The 16,200-nt window shown below is 35.5% G+C and overlaps 1 protein-coding gene across 2 annotated transcripts; it reads left to right on the top strand.

The window, feature by feature from the left end:
* Positions 1–9,349: 9,349 nt before the first annotated feature.
* On the top strand, positions 9,350–15,256 carry LOC127867353 (uncharacterized). 2 transcript variants are annotated; one of them, XR_008043452.1, is made up of 3 exons: positions 9,350–9,443; positions 14,020–14,071; positions 15,067–15,256. XR_008043452.1 is itself a non-coding variant. In XM_052408448.1 (3 exons), the coding sequence occupies exons 1-3, from the start codon at positions 9,873–9,875 to the stop codon at positions 15,229–15,231; spliced, it is 246 nt and encodes an 81-aa protein (XP_052264408.1). In that variant the 5' UTR covers positions 9,648–9,872; the 3' UTR covers positions 15,232–15,256. The 2 variants fall into 2 exon arrangements, 1 of the variants encoding a protein (XP_052264408.1); XM_052408448.1 differs by lacking the exon at positions 9,350–9,443 and adding an exon at positions 9,648–9,901.
* Positions 15,257–16,200: the final 944 nt, after the last annotated feature.

The raw sequence follows: 16,200 nt of genomic DNA, 5'->3' as shown, positions 1-16,200 counted from the left end.
CAATAAATTGTGATATTTGCAAAAATAAAGTTTTTAACGGTGTGTTAACATTCTGTCCGACCCGTGTGTAAACCCCGTTGTTCCGGCAACCTGTACTGTTAATCCACCTGTGGAGGTAAACAGTAGTGGCTAAGCTCGAAACCAGCCATATCTCAGCGCGTATAATTTCCACAAACAGACAATACTTACCTGTAAGTTAATGTTTGGTTGGAATTCTATGTAGTCATATTACTATTGAAGGGATCAAATGAGATGTGCAATGACCGTATCATAATTCGTCAGTATTTAACGCTGAAATTGCAAGCAAGATGTGTCCTATTGAAGGATCAAACATATTCTATTCCTCAAAAGAGGGTAGGCCATGAGAGGCAAACATGAGGTGGGCATTTGATCCCTTCAATAGTAATAAGACTACATAGATTTCCAACCAAACATCAACATACAGGGAAGTATTGTTTGTTTGTGGAAATTCTATTACGTCATACTATTTCCGGAATCAAATGAGATTTCAACGCAAATCCAAACCTTGCTTGCAGGATAACAATTTGAGGCAAAACACCAATTTTTGCTAAACAAACTTCAACACTGTAATGTAGCGTCTTGAAAAGAACAGCTGCTTTCTTTTTCCAATGGCTTGTCATAGAATCTAGCAAATGTCATATCTGTTGACCAACCAGCGATTTTCATTATCTCAAGAATAGGAAGGCCACTTTGTTTCGCTTTGGAAGTTACAGCACACCGCGCACTATGGGCTTTAAACTTGTCAACTTCAATTCCAGAATTTTTCATCACACATTTAATCCATCTACTCACAGTAGTAGAGGCTATAGCCTTATGAGGATAAATGTAACTTATTAACAACTTCTTTTCACATTTGCGCAGTGTACTTGTGCGTTTAATATATTCAGTAAGAGTACTTTATACACAAACATCATTGTCTGGCACATATTTACACAATCTAAGGATTGGATTAACTTTTCCTCTCCTTGTTTGTTTTAGGAACCCACTATAGAACAAAACATAAGAGTCATTGTTTTTAACAATGTTTTCCAATGTCAATAATGAAATTGAATGGCTTCGACTTGCTTGAGTCAAAACAATAAGCATAACAAGTTTGTAAGATAACATTTTCAATGATAAATCATTTACTGGTGTTAGTGCTTTGAGATTACACAGAACTTTAGATACATCCCAAGTTTCTTGATATTTTGGATTTGCGGGTCTTAAATTATAAACACCAGTGAGGAATCGAACTACTGAAGGATGACATCCAACTGAATAACCATCCTGTTTTTTATACAAATTAGACAAAGCACTTCTAGCTGTGTTAAGTGTTTCATATCTCAGTCCAGATTCATATAATTCTGTAAGAAATTCAATACAATATTCTATAGGGCTTTGAAATGGATCAATTTTTCTTTTATTGCAGCAGTAAACCCATCTGTTAATGTACGTGGAATACTGTTTCTGTGTAGTTTTTTCTCCATGATGCCATGATGATGTCAATAGGCTGGCTATATAAGTTTTGCTTTTCATAGGATTTCCGGATATGCGACATACCATCAGATGTAGTTTGTTGGTTAATGGATGAATCTTCTGTGTTTGTGGAATTTACAATATGTTCGGACCAACCTTCAGAATATAAGGATCGTGAGTCAACATCTCCAGGATGCTGGTATAGAAATTCTGTGTTATCCAAAATGGTGCCACCAGTAAAATATCTGCCTTGTCCTGTCTGGCTTTCTGCAGATCTTGTGCAATGCATCTGAAAGGCGGAAATGCATATATGTTTTTGTTATGCCAATCAACAGAAAATGCATCTACTGCTTCAGCATCGGGATCTGGCTTCCACGACACAAATCTACTGATCTGTTTATTTAAACGAGAATCAAACATGTCTATTTCTGGCAAACCAAAGCATTGCACTGCCTTTAAGAAAACAGATTCATTCAATTTCCATTCAAGATTTTCATTAAAATTTCGAGAACTAAAATCTGCTTCATTCATTATACCTGGGATATGTGAAGCTGAAACCCAAATTTCTCTGTTTTTACACCACAGCCAAATTTCTGTAGCAATGTCATTCAGAAGTACAGTTTTTCCGCCCAAATTATTTATATAAGCAACAGTTGATGAATTATCTGAACGTATCAATACATGAATATTGCTTTTTGTTGTACAGAAAGATTTCAAAGCATGACTTGCAGCAAGTAATTCCAAGACATTTATATGGTTTTGGATTTCAGTTTCATCCCATCTACCACAAATTTTATCATTAAGACATATAGCACCCCATCCAAAAGCACTTGCATCTGTTGTTATAATTAACTCAGGGTTTTTATGGGTTATTTTTCTCGGTTTCTGTGGTAGACATTCAATCCACCAGCTAAGTTACTGCTTCATTTTCTCCGAAATGAACATGATTGCTTCATAATCACCAGCATTATGATTAAGGGCATGAATGTTTTCATATTCTAGAGTTCTGTAAAAAAGCGGACCATATTCAACAGCTGAGAAAGATGAAACAAGCAAACCCAAAAGCCTTGCAACATCTCGGATTTTTGCCTTTTTCTGTGTATACAAATCTACGCATGCTTGTACTATTTTTAGAATTTTTACTTCTGGTAGAGTGACTGACATCTGTTCAGAATCAATAATGTTTCCGAGAAATGTTATTTTTTGAGTTGGTACTAATACCGATTTCTTTTCGTGAATCATAAACCCTAAATCAGTAATAAGATTTACTGTATCTTGTATGTTTAATTGACATTCAACATACGTGTCAGCCAGTAGTAATGAATCGTCTATATAACCAGAATTTTTATGCCCAAGCATACGCAGAGATGCATAAATAGGCTTCATGAGTTTTGTAAATAACTTTGGGGCAGATGAAACGCCATTCGGTAGTACTTTAAACTGGTAACTTTTTCCTAAATGATTGAATCTGAGCTTTACTTGCTCTTCCTCAGCAACTGGTACACTGCAATAGCCATGGCGAATATCAATACTTGCAAAATAAATACCAGGCTTTACCAATTTTAAAGCTGATTCAAAGGTGTGCATCTTCAAATGATGGTATTGAATATGACTATTTAATATTTTTTAATTTAAAATCATCCTATATTCACCCACAGTTTGTTTGGGAATAATGTAAATTGGAGAAATATATTCATTAGGGTGATGATCAACTTCTTCAATAACACACATTGCCAATAAATTTTGTATTTCTGTATTTATAATTTGTTCTTCTTTTTCTGAGAATCTATTTCTATAACAGGTTGTTTTGATAGGATTTTCGCCTTCAATAAATTCCAAATGGCAATGCCCAACCATATCTAGGACATTATTATCATTTGTAATTTTCTCCAATTTTCAATGTAATTTTTTATATTACCAGCAACAAAAGTACCAACCTTATCTACTTCTTCTGTTGGGGTCTCGAGTTTTTTGGAAAGGCTTCCGTTCGAAAAGGGCCATTTCCTCTGCCTCTGCCGCGGAAACCACGTCCGCGAAGACCATATGGGTTGAACCCAGCTCGGCGTCCCCGGCTAAAGCCCCTATAGGACCACCACGCCCCACTTTGCCAATACGATTCATGTTGTTGATTTCTCTAACATTGTTATTAACCTCTGTGTCATTCCCATACAACAGGTCTGTGTAGGGTAATGATGCTGAAGCAAGATAATGATATTTAAAGTCTAAATCTTGTTTATGGAGCTCTTTTTGCTTTGTATTCATTATTTTATTAGCATGACCCAACAGGGCGATGGCAGTAGTTTCTAACTCGACATGATCCGACTCATTTGTCCCAAGCTTTTCAACCAGTTTTACCATATTTATGGATACTTTTAACACAAATCCTTGAATGGCACAAAGTCGTGCGTCTTCAGCTTGAGTGTAGCTTTTCAACAGGCGCCAAATGCCTTGGTTAATTCTTGTTTTTACCAGTGAGTCACAATTTTCTGGGCGATGAATTCGCTTACAAATGTCATCAAGATTGTCTTCAGATAAACCATTTCTGAAAGAGTTGTTTACAAGACTTGCCAGGTCAGGATGAATATCAACATCAACTTGTTCATGCTGATAAAATTTGTCGGACAGCTGTTTGAAAATGGATTTGTGTTCCGACTCAATAGAGGATTCTTCGTGTTCTGTTTCAACATCATAACAATCTTCATAATTACTGTCATCCTCCATGGGTTCATTACAAGCGGCCATGAATTCATTGAAACGATGTTCTTGTTTTTTTTGCGCTCATTTTAAGCATTGACATTAGAATTTCTAACACTTCATTCATGTTCGCATTCGTGGCGGGTACCTGACGGGAGTTACCTGGCCTCACAGATGAAGTCTTTGATGCGTTTGCATTTTCATTTGGCGGTTTAGGCTCTTTTATGCCTGTAACGGCCGAAACCGTGGACTGTTTAGAGTTTGTCCGCCATAACACACGTGCAATGAAGAGAAAAAAGACTACCTTACGACAAATGCCGTAAAATAACAAAGTCGTAAATTTATATTTATATCTGCGAGCAGATATATTTTAATGTATTTTGTCCGAAAACAATAAAATACAATTAAGCTACCAAGATAGCTATTGCGTAGAGACTAATATTCCGAAGAATATAAAAAGACTAGTAAGTCTCTAACTGACGAGAAAAAATCGTCACGGTCTAGTTGTTCTCAGTGTAAAACCGAAAACAGGTGTACACTGTACGAGATACAACAGCGCACTGATGAATTATGATACGGTCATTGCACATCTCATTTGATTCCGGAAATAGTATGACGTAATAGAATCACAACCTTCAATCAGTAATACCTTGATACATTCAAAACAATTTGCAACAGTTGCATATATTTCATCGTTGTAAGGTTTTATATTAAAGTTAGCAAAACTTATTATAAACTGTTGTTTGAAACGGTTTATTTCCCTTGTTTGCTGCCCTGATCTATATTGTATAAATATGGCAAACATTCACTTATTACGCCCCTCTTTGTGAGGGAGAAGATAATGGTTTTCTCTGTCTGGTCCTCCGTCCTTTTTTTCTCCGAAACGGATACAACTTTACATACATTTTAACCAGCATTTTCACTTGCGCACCACCGTTGCTTGGTCTTTTTCCGACATGGATGGGTAGTCCTTTAAGCGACAGGATAATTTTAAAACATATTTAAAGAGTACATAAAATATTCATGTGGTCTTGCGATAGTGAAGACCATTTTTAAGTAAGTTGAACTTTGAGGCGAGTCGAAAATAGTTATAGCCATTTTTCTATACAATGATTGTCAGCAGTAGCATTTATGGCCGAGTGAAACCTAGCAGCCGATAATAAGTGCAAGCGAACGAGATAATGATATATTGCATGAGCTAGACAATTTGGGATGAACAAGTAATTTATTAAAGTATGATAAACATTCCATTGTGTAGCAAATTATGAAAGACATTTCAGATCGTAGAAAATTCGTTTAATAATCCATAATCCACACCGTGTAAAATTCGCAAAACAGGAATGATGGTAATCGGTGCAACATATATATTACGAATGAAACGCAATAATACGAATGTTTAAAGTAGGAAATAATAAGATACAGGGACCTATGTTCAAAATACAATATTTTATGCAACACTATGCCGTAACCGTTTAATAAACATTGATTAAAACAAAAGAAAACCATTCTTACACTAGGTGTATAATACATGGACGTGAATTTAAATGGAGTGTGTTTATTAAATAAAAATTTACCTACATGGCCATACTTAAACAAATACTGCTTTGCTTATCATCTCAGATTGTTGATGTTAAGAAGGTAACACTATTCTTAACGAAACTTATGTTCGTAATTTTGCTGTTACTAATAAATGCTATAATTACTGCTTCATCATTAAACTGTTCATTTGATTTAAAAACGCAATACATTGGTAAGTGACAGGCCTTCATACGCGATCACTACGTATCCTATTTGTGATATTATTTTGAGTTTTGTTTTTAAATAATATCCGGTTTCAGGTGATAACAGATCTTGGTGACTCAATTACACACACCGAACCTTGTTAACGTGTGATTGAAATTGCACACAATCATCCAAGCGTATCCAATAAACATACAACGCGTATTGCTATGGAAAGCTGTATGGGCATACTAACACATATCTGTTGTATCATAAAATTTACATTTTTTTTTCAAACATATTAACATGAAAATGATCTTATTTCACATGCTGTAAGTATGAAACATGTGATAGGAAATGAGGCCTACGTTCAGATAGCATCGGAGTTTATGTTACAAGAATCCCATTCCCATAGTGTCAAATTATAAAACGCCAAACTCTCGCCATCCCTTTATGTGACCGTCTTTAAACCTGATATCACTCTAAAGACGAAAATCTTCCGAAAATTTGAATGAAGTGTGTCATGTTACTTTTAAGAAAGTGCATCTCGCACATTCTATTCATAGATGGTTACGTCACTACGTTAGTGTCATCACTATACTAAGACACATCACATTCCCCTGGTTTGGGGAATTATGCTTTCGCCAAAGTAGTTCTACGTAGGAAAGAAAATGTTAAGAATGAAAGAAAAATCGTGTTTTATTGTGTGTTTAAAACGGAATATTGTTTAAAGAAATGTTTTTTAATCATGTTTAAATGTGATTTGGAATATCTGTTAAGACTGATAGCGATTATCCGAAGCAAGATTACCTGACCTACTTTCGCTTTCACTTTTCACTCGTAAGAGAAGTGCTACCCACAATTCGTTTCGCGTTAGTACACTGGTCAGTAAGACCGGTGTGTACACAATGCATCTCGCCTCATAAGTAAATTTTGTCAAAAGCCCTGTACCACATTGTACGCACGTAAAAGCTTCAGATTTCAACTTAGTCTCCGATGAAACCCACGGCATGGTATACGATACACCCAACGGCATGTGTGCGTCTGAAACATTTCCTGTATATAACCTAGAAATTGAATATTTATTTCGGACCACGGCGGGACTCACAACGCTTAAATCGAATATTACTTAAGACGTTCTTAATATTGCATTTATCAAGCTAAAGATTACATTAGGGCAACAGTGAGATGTATCTATATGTCTAACGAATTATTGTTAAAAGTAAATGGAAACACATTTACTATGAAATAAGGGTAATGCTATCGGTTTTAACTAGTATGTTGAAGATAAACAATGTTTTTTTTAAGCGAAAGTAAACGTGAACATGCATTTCGAAACTGAGCAAATGTCGAGTGTGAAACAATCCTTTGTTGTCCAGGGTGCGATTGTTTAAGCTATTTTCCTACTAAATAGTAGTTTGTTAAACGAGAGACACAACGATAAATTGTAGCATATTAAATGAAATAGACACAACTCTCTGTGTTAAGTTGTTGTTCGTGAGTTTTGTTTTGTTGGACGTTCATTTTATTGCAGATATATTCCAGTCTAGTTGCTATGCACTCCTTTTTTTAATGTATTTTTTTACAAAAAGCATTAATTAACTCCAAATTGATTGATAACACGATGTCCATTAAATATTCAAGATATAAAAAAACGTTAATGTTATGTTAATTGTCAGAACCCTCCGTTTATGCCCCACATGCCGCATATTCGAAACACGGCACAAATGTATACTACTTTTGCCGGGGTGCCCGCTTTTGGTAGTAAAATCTCGGTAGTATTCTATACCTTTACGGAACTTCAAAATCTTTTCATGACTTTTTACAAGGATAGACAAGTATTTACAGGAATGAGCCAAATATTGGGAAATACATAAACCATTGTCATTTTAACAAATAATAACACCATTCCCAGTAGTCGTAAAAATGTTTTAAGAATGCAAAACTAAATTAAATTGAATACTTTTTATCTTATATTTCTTCCATACTTTGCCCCCTTGTGTGTAGTATAACGCGATTTCGATATGATTTTGCAACATGGTATGTTGCTATCTCTTTGCCGATACACCATATTTCGAAAGTGCAAAGAGATAAACCACGGCGACCAACCAAAACGGTTATTACCGAAAATATCGCGAGTAACCGCTCATACTTGAATCTGCACCGGATTATATGAAAATTGCAAGATGCTGAACGCTCTGAGCGTTCACAATGAAAATGTCAACAAAATCCCGGAAAAACAAATTCGGAACATCACACGGTATTTCAGCTAATGCTAAACGTACACAATCGATATGAATATAAAGTATTTTGATTTTAATAAAGAACGAAAACGAATGAACTTCTCAGTCGTATTTTAATAATAAGTTTAAGAAACTTGAATTTTTAATGGAGAAAGACAAAAAACATAAAAAACTACTACTTTACAATTTCGTACACATCATTCATATGTATAATAATACTTTTGCAAATAACAGGCATACGCATTAACGTGAGCATTTCCGTTCTTGAGAGGTGGCATATTGATTCCACAGGCACCGAGGAAAACGACAAAACCATAAAATACTGGCACCGGTTAAAGTCTGAAAAACGGCAGTGGATAATAACACGAAATCAAATGATTCATATGAAGATTTATACCTGACTTTCAGAAGGATTCGATTTATTTAAAAAATGCCTTTCGCGTTGACACCGCACTTGAAGTTGGTGCTGCGATGCATATGAGTAGTCGATTTGCAATCTTGCCATGCTCATTTGCCTTGTTTTGTTGAATTGTCTCTCAAAACGAACTAATTTAACAAAGAGAAACATGATGGACCATATGAGATTTTTGTCGAGCCGCGTGAGGACGATATAGTAGTAATAGTCCTCTGATGTAGGTAGTCAAGCACCATGGAAATGTAATTTCCTAAGGTACCTTTAAAAGCTTTATCCCCGCTAGATCTACTTACATTTTACTGTGTGATTCTTATGCGATGTCTCCGTTTTTAAATCATGTTTGGGTGTAAATTGCATTCTTTTCAGAAACACAAACTTTGATACCACTTCTAGGCACGAAGAGCGACAGAGAAAGTCTAAATGGTCTGACGTAATTAAAATTTATGAAGTGACGAGGGGCTGTTAGTCAATACACTACCAAGACAAATGTGATGAATCGAATTCATGCCACTCATACATCACGGTATAGCATAAGATCAAATCATAATTGTTATTCTCAAAATTTAAATAATGCTAGGATTGTTTTAAATATTATGGATGAATAAGTCGTTCTATAAAAAACACGCTTTCTACATCATATTTTAAAAGAACCAATAGATTATGAAACTTTTAAAGCCAAGCTTGTATTACCCTTCAGGCTAGGATTTGAAATTATAAAGCTTAAAGAACATACTTGTCTAAACAAAGCCAATATGTTCTTATGTGTTCCGCTGGAGCCGGTCGTTTAACTATTTCCGGTGTCATCCGTTTAGGTTAGGTGCCGTGTAATCTCTATCAGTGCAATGATTCGCTTTGTTAGTTTAATATATCCGGGATAAGTTGGTGAGGCGCAACAGGTATTTTCGTCGTACTTTAAAAAATGATAGATTTGTTCATTTGTCAATATAATAATAATTATTATTATTAAATAATGATAATATTAATATTGAATGTATCGTGTTTTAACATACACATTTATACTTAGTGTATTAAGTTAATTTTGTACGGATGATACGAATTGCCGCTTGGATCTGTTTTGTTTTATTTTTTAGGTTGGGAAATTTACGATTTGACGACATTGTGTAACTCTTATAACATAGTGTTAAGTGATTTAATACCTGCAAAAATGTAGATTTAATAGATGTTCTTCGTTAACAATGTGTGTTGAAATATTTGTATGTCAACTACAATATTAATCAACTATGTAGGTATTTGCGTTGCGCGTATTTAAGTTTAACGATTCGTTCTTGTGCAATAATGTCACGCATGAGAAAAGTAGACTGACAATGATTGAAGAACACGAGGCCAACCACAGGTATTAGAAAGTTAAAAACAACACGTACTTTAAGAGATACATAATGTAGCCTCGTTTGGTGAAAACATGGCTTAACGTGTGTGCGTTAAGTGTCGTCCGCGGTTAGCCTGGGCTTTCCTCGGAGACCAATAAAGGGGCGCGAAACTTTCGTCCTAGACTGGATTTCCGTTTAGACGGACTTCCTGCTAACGCAATATTGCATAAAACGGAAAGTGTCGTCCCTGCGGACAGGCTTATCTTGGAAGACACTTAAAGCACATACCGTAAGCCCACTTTTCCTAGAACGCCGCTCATTGAATCTCTCGCAATCAAATATGTTTAAAAAGCTGACGACATGACAATAACTCGTTTTAGAAGGCCGAACAAACAAGCTGAATAAGCAAGCAGTTACGCGCGAATAAAATTAACAAACGTCTGGTTGTATATTATGCATAGATTATCATTTTTGTGTAATGATAATAATAATAACTTTATTTCACGAAGATAACACATTAAGAAATAGCATATCTTTTTTACAATGTGGTCTTCAAAAGCACAGTATATGTAAATATAACTCAACAATGTCTATCATACTGCAATCAGCCTTAAAATAATTACAAAAGCATCATATAATGAAAATAATAATACTAATACAAATAGTATTAATAATTTAAAATAATAGTAATTTAAATACAATAATGATAATAATAATAATAATAATAATAATAATAATAATAATAACAATAATAATAAAAATAATAATAATTATTATTATTATAATAATAATAATAATGGTTATTTCATTCTTTCATAAAAACAGACAATCACAAAGCAAAAAAAAAAGAATAATAAATAACCAAAGGCGGTATTTTAATCCATACAACCCACAATATCAAAAAAAGTTTTGCGTTTGTAGCAAATGATTTTTAAGGTGCCGTTTAAAGGAAATAATTGTAGGTGCATGTCTTATATTATTTGGAATAAGGTTCCATATATTTCTCGCACAAAAGGAAAAAGTACTTTCCATGCTTATACAAATCACTCCTTTTAAATCACAGTGCTAATACGCGTTTTCAAATTGTTGGTGTTGATATTCATGTCTTAATATCAAAAATCAATCGTAAAAGAACTTATTGGTAGTTTGTTTGCGTATGCCCCTGAACTACTGAAGCTAATCATAACGTCATGTCGTACTGTTGACTCATCCAGTACATTTGATTGTGAGAAACGGTATCGCTTACACGTGCACGAGTTCTATCTGATATCAAACTACTGCGGTAGTTTAGTTTGAAGTACACTACAATCTTGGTGTCATTGAACGAAAGCTCTTGATCAAGTTATCGTTAATATAAATTTTTACTTTTAACCGAATAATAATAGATATACAGATATCATTTGAGATAACTATATGAGTCGTGTTCTGAGAAAACTAGGCATAATGCATATGCGTAAAGTGTCGTCCCAGATTAGCCTGTGCAGTCCGCACAGGCTAATCAGGGACAACACTTTCCGCTTTTATGGTATTTTTCGTTTAAAGGAAGTCTTTTCTACTCCAGTTAAGGCGGAAAGTGTCGTCCCTGATTAGCCTGTACGGACTGCACAGGCTAATCTGGGACGACACAAAACGCACATGCATGAAGTCCAGTTTTTTTCAGAACGCGGCTCATTTAGGCATGTCACTTTACTTTTCTGATCCTCTTACTTAAATGAATGCGGTCCAGAGGAGACCGCAAACTCAGTACATTATTTAGCTAGTATTATAATGGATCGTGATTTTATTTGCAAATGTGTGTAACAATTTATTTGATTTTAAATTAATAGTACGGCTCTCATTTATTGTGCCGATTTTAAACTGTTTGGTATTCCAGGTTGAGTTGTATCATAAGTTTGCTAAAGACACTAATATTTAAGTATAACACTTCTATTATATAAGTCGTATTATGAGAAAACTGGACATAATGCATGTACGTAAAGTGTCGTCCCAGATTAGCCTGTACAGTCCGCACAGGATAATCCGGGACGACACTTTCCGCTTTTATGACATTTTTCGTTTAAATGAAGTCTTTTCTCAGCAAAATACAATTAAGGCGGAAAGTGTCGTCCCTGATTAGCCTGTGCGGACTGCACAGGCTAATCTGGGACGACACTTTACGCACATCCATTATGCCCAGTTTTCTCAGAACACGACTCATATAATGTGTGTGAACACTTTTGCTTCATTCGATCATATACGATATATTATCGTTTCTTTAACTTAAATGAACGACAGTATGTTAAAAAGAGATTTTGAAAGATTTCTACTATATATTTTATAAATTGAGAAATCGCTAAGATTTAGCGCAAACAAATTTTTGTTACAGCTACCCTATGAATTGTTTGTGTTATTTTCTTGCTTAAGTCTGGTGTTAATATCAAACTTATATTCGCACCATACTTGTTGACAGACAAATAAATATCGTTTGGTTTTGTTCTAATATATAAGAAAGAGCTTTGGTTGAATCTTTTACCAGAAGAATTTCATTAGGGGTTTTATAAACCTGTAAACAACTCGAAAGCGAATAGTTTAAATGATAGATCGATGAGTTAAAAATCTGCAAACGAATTACCGACCAAAAACGATTTGTAATGATAAATTGACGTTTAAAATTATTTATATGGCCATGTTGTAAACTTACTGAAATTATTCAATGGCGGTGATTCATTTATAATAATTGTGTTTTGTATCCGTCCCCTGAGGACATGTGTATGTGTGTAAACAATATCGACTTAAATGGGCCTTTTTACGTTTTGGTAAATTGACAAAATCACAAAAAATTGTTTCAGATTCGCAATTTTTCGTGGCAGTTATGATATGTGTGGGGAAACAGTAATACTGAACATTAACCATGGTCTAAAATATCCATAATATGAATCTTTTGACGATTAAGAAAACCTGCAAATTATAGAGCGTTGCAAACCGAAACGATTGAATAATTTGGAGAGTTCTGTTGTTGTCGTTATATTTTGTGATATTACAAGGGTTACTTATATACAAAGTATAAAATACATTACTCCTTGTATAAGCACAGATGGCCGAGTGGTCTAAACGATAGACTTTTACTTCAGGGGTCAGTGGTTCGAGCCCAATGGAGGGTGTTTTTTTTCCTTCTTTAATTGTATTCTTGATTTTTACTGTAGCTTTTTAGAGCCCATGTTTACATTTATCAATACAAAGCATTTAATGACAAACTTCATTACATTCCAAAATCTGTGAAAATGCCAGTGTAAAAATCGCGGGAGCAGTGGTCTAATGGTAGGACACTGGCTAAGGGATCGAGAGGTCCCGGGTTTGAATCCCGCCCTGACCACTGGAATTTCCTTGAGCAAGAAATTTATCCCACATCTGCTCCTCTCCACCCAGGTGTATAAATGGGTACCTGTGAGGGAAATAAGCCAATTTGCCGTGGCTGCATACTGCGCCAAGATGTTAACGGACGACTCGTGACCCAGTGATCAGGGAAAAACATGTAAAGCGCCTTTGAACGCACCCGCGAGAATGAAAAGGGCGCTATATAAATGTGGTATAAAAAATAAATACAAATTTATATTTATAATTGCTGCTCTGAATTATATGCCGGATTGAAGATTGAAGTATTATATTTTTTTATTTACTTTGTCATAAAAGAAAAAAATGGATTTCATATCTTTCAATATCCTATTGGTACCTTTACAAATGATCCGCGTGATTTAAAAAAGACCTTGGTACATATGCGCCCAACTTAGCTCCAGACCAGTTCGTTCGCACAGGGTGGCAAGGAGCTACCCTCACAGGGTGGCAAGGAGCTACCCTCACAGGGTGGCAAGGAGCTACCCTGCCAACTATAAAGTATCGCGCGGTTTCGTGGTACCATAAGCAGACACTATGACTTAAGAAGCGTATACGACGGCAGAGGCATATCTGGAGCGACGCCATTCGGTTTAGTCCGAAGACCTATTTTCGCACGACGCATTTCGAACCTTTTGCATAGTTTTATATAAATTCATACGTGTGCTAAAGTCGTCACAAAACATTGTCGCAAATATACATTATTATGTTAGTAGGGTATTTGACTATTCAAAAGACTACCAGCATTTATTATCCGACTTTATTTCATTTTCAGAGACTTTGTGAACAAAAAAACAATAGACGAAAAGAAATGGCAGACAAAGGAGGTACGGAAAAGCAAATGTTAAAATTATTGAAGCATCATCATCATCATCATCATCACAATCACCATCATCATCATAGTCATCAACAACATAAGCAAAATCATCATTCTCACCAGTATTAGTAGAAGTGGTGGAAGAAGTAGTAGTGGAAGTAGTAGTAGTAGTAGTAGTAGTAGTAGTAGTAGTAGTAGTAGTAGTAGTAGTAGTAGTAGTAGTAGTTGTTGTAGTAGTAGTAGTAGTAGTAGTAGTAGTAGTAGTAGTAGTAGTAGTAGTAGTAGTAGTAAGTAGTAGTAGTAGTAGTAGTAGTAGTAGTAGTAGTAGTAGTAGCATTAGTAGTAGTAGTAGTAGCAGTAGTAGTAGTAGTACTAGTAGTAGAAGTAGTAGTAGTATAAGAAGCAGTAGTAGTAGTAGTATAAGTAGCAGTAGTAGTAGTAGTAGTAGTAGTAGAAGTAGTAGTAGTAGTAGTAGTAGTTATAGTAGTAGTAGTAGTAGTAGTAGTAGTAGTAGTAGTAGTTGTTGTTGTTATTGTTGTTGTAGCAGCAGAGGCAGTAGTAGTTGTAGCAGCAGTAGTAATAGTAGTAGTAGTTGTAGTAGTAGTAGAAGAAGTAGCAGTAGTAGCAGCAGTATAAACAGTAGTAGTTGAAGCATAAGCAGTAGCGGTAGAAAAAACAGTAACAGCAATAGCAGCACAAGTAGAAGTAGAAGCAAGAATTGATAGAAGTGGAAGTTGTCGTAGAAGCAGTATAAGTATTCGTAGCAGAAGTTGTAGTATTAGAAGGAAAACAAATGTATAAGTAATAGAAAAAGTGTTGTTGTTGTAGCTATTCCTGTTGTTTAAGTTAAAGTAGTTGTTGTAATTATTGAAGTAGAAGTAGTTGTTGTTGTTTTTGTTATTGTTGTTTTAAATAGTGCACACACGCACATTAAGAAAACGTTTCATTCGAGAATGCTGGTAATTTAAAAATACTAATCAAAGAACTTCTTGCTATATTAAACAGGTTACGGAGCAGCACCCCCGGGCCAGTATCCCCCCGCCCCAAGGTCAATACCCACCACCTCAGGGCTATCCTCCGCCGAACGCCGGGAATGCCCCACCCCCTCAGCAGCAACTCATGGGTCAACAGTCTAGCAGTGTTGTTGTAGTACAGGGGGGTGGCGTGTAGTGGGCACTGGGAACTGTCCAGCATGCAGGGTAAGTCACGCGGCGCTCTGGAAAAAGTGGGCTTAATGCTTGTGCGTAAGATGTCGACCCAGATAAATCTGTGAGGTCCGCACAAGCTTATCAGGACGACACTTGTTATAAAAGATTCTCTTTCAAACGATAATTGGCCTCAAAGCTACTCTACGCACATGAATTAAGTCCCGTTTCCAAGTCGTGTGATATGTTTATGAAATTTGCTCAGAGAGTAGTTTCCACAAACGATACCTCTGATAAGTTTATTGCTCCATGTTCTGTGGGGAAAAACGCCGGTTAAAAATAGCGTCCTGTTTAACCTTCCAGTTTAATGTTTAAAACCTTATAAACAATACTCAAAACTTATATTTTGTATGGTATTGAAGTCCAAAACTATGAGAATGCACATAACTATGTATATTGGGGCAACACTACGGTTGTATTCAATTGCATTCAATTACAGTATTATATTTTAACAGGTAAAACAGGGTATCTGAGAAGTGTATTCAATCTTGACTAAAAACAATACAATTCCAAAACCCCTTACCCCAAAACGAAGGTACGGTTCTGACGTCAGTTATTTTATCAAGGGCAGAGATGTAATGGCTTTGATTTAAAAATTACGAACGTCTTCGTTTTTGAAACAAGTATAATGTGTCCTCGAACATACAGTAGTTTGATAAACGGCAGCAAAATGTAGTTTTTATTCATTCAATTAAAAATAAATATAGCAGCTATTGTAAGAATAAAACGATTTTTATAGATCCCGTTGGTTATGATTAAAAAAAGTACTGTTCGATAATCAATATTCACGTGGGTAATATCATAGTGTACGCCGAAAGGCAATCACGGAGTTTAAGACCATATGAGTCATGTTCTGAGAAAACGGGGCTCAATGCATATGCGTCGAGTGTCATCCCAGATTAGCCTGTGCAGTCCGCACGGGCTAACCAAGGAC

Source organism: Dreissena polymorpha, chromosome 2, assembly GCF_020536995.1.
Source record: "Dreissena polymorpha isolate Duluth1 chromosome 2, UMN_Dpol_1.0, whole genome shotgun sequence".
Taxonomy (NCBI): domain Eukaryota; kingdom Metazoa; phylum Mollusca; class Bivalvia; order Myida; family Dreissenidae; genus Dreissena; species Dreissena polymorpha.
Note: the sequence above shows the minus strand (reverse complement) of the source record. Positions and strands in the feature narration are given on the sequence as shown.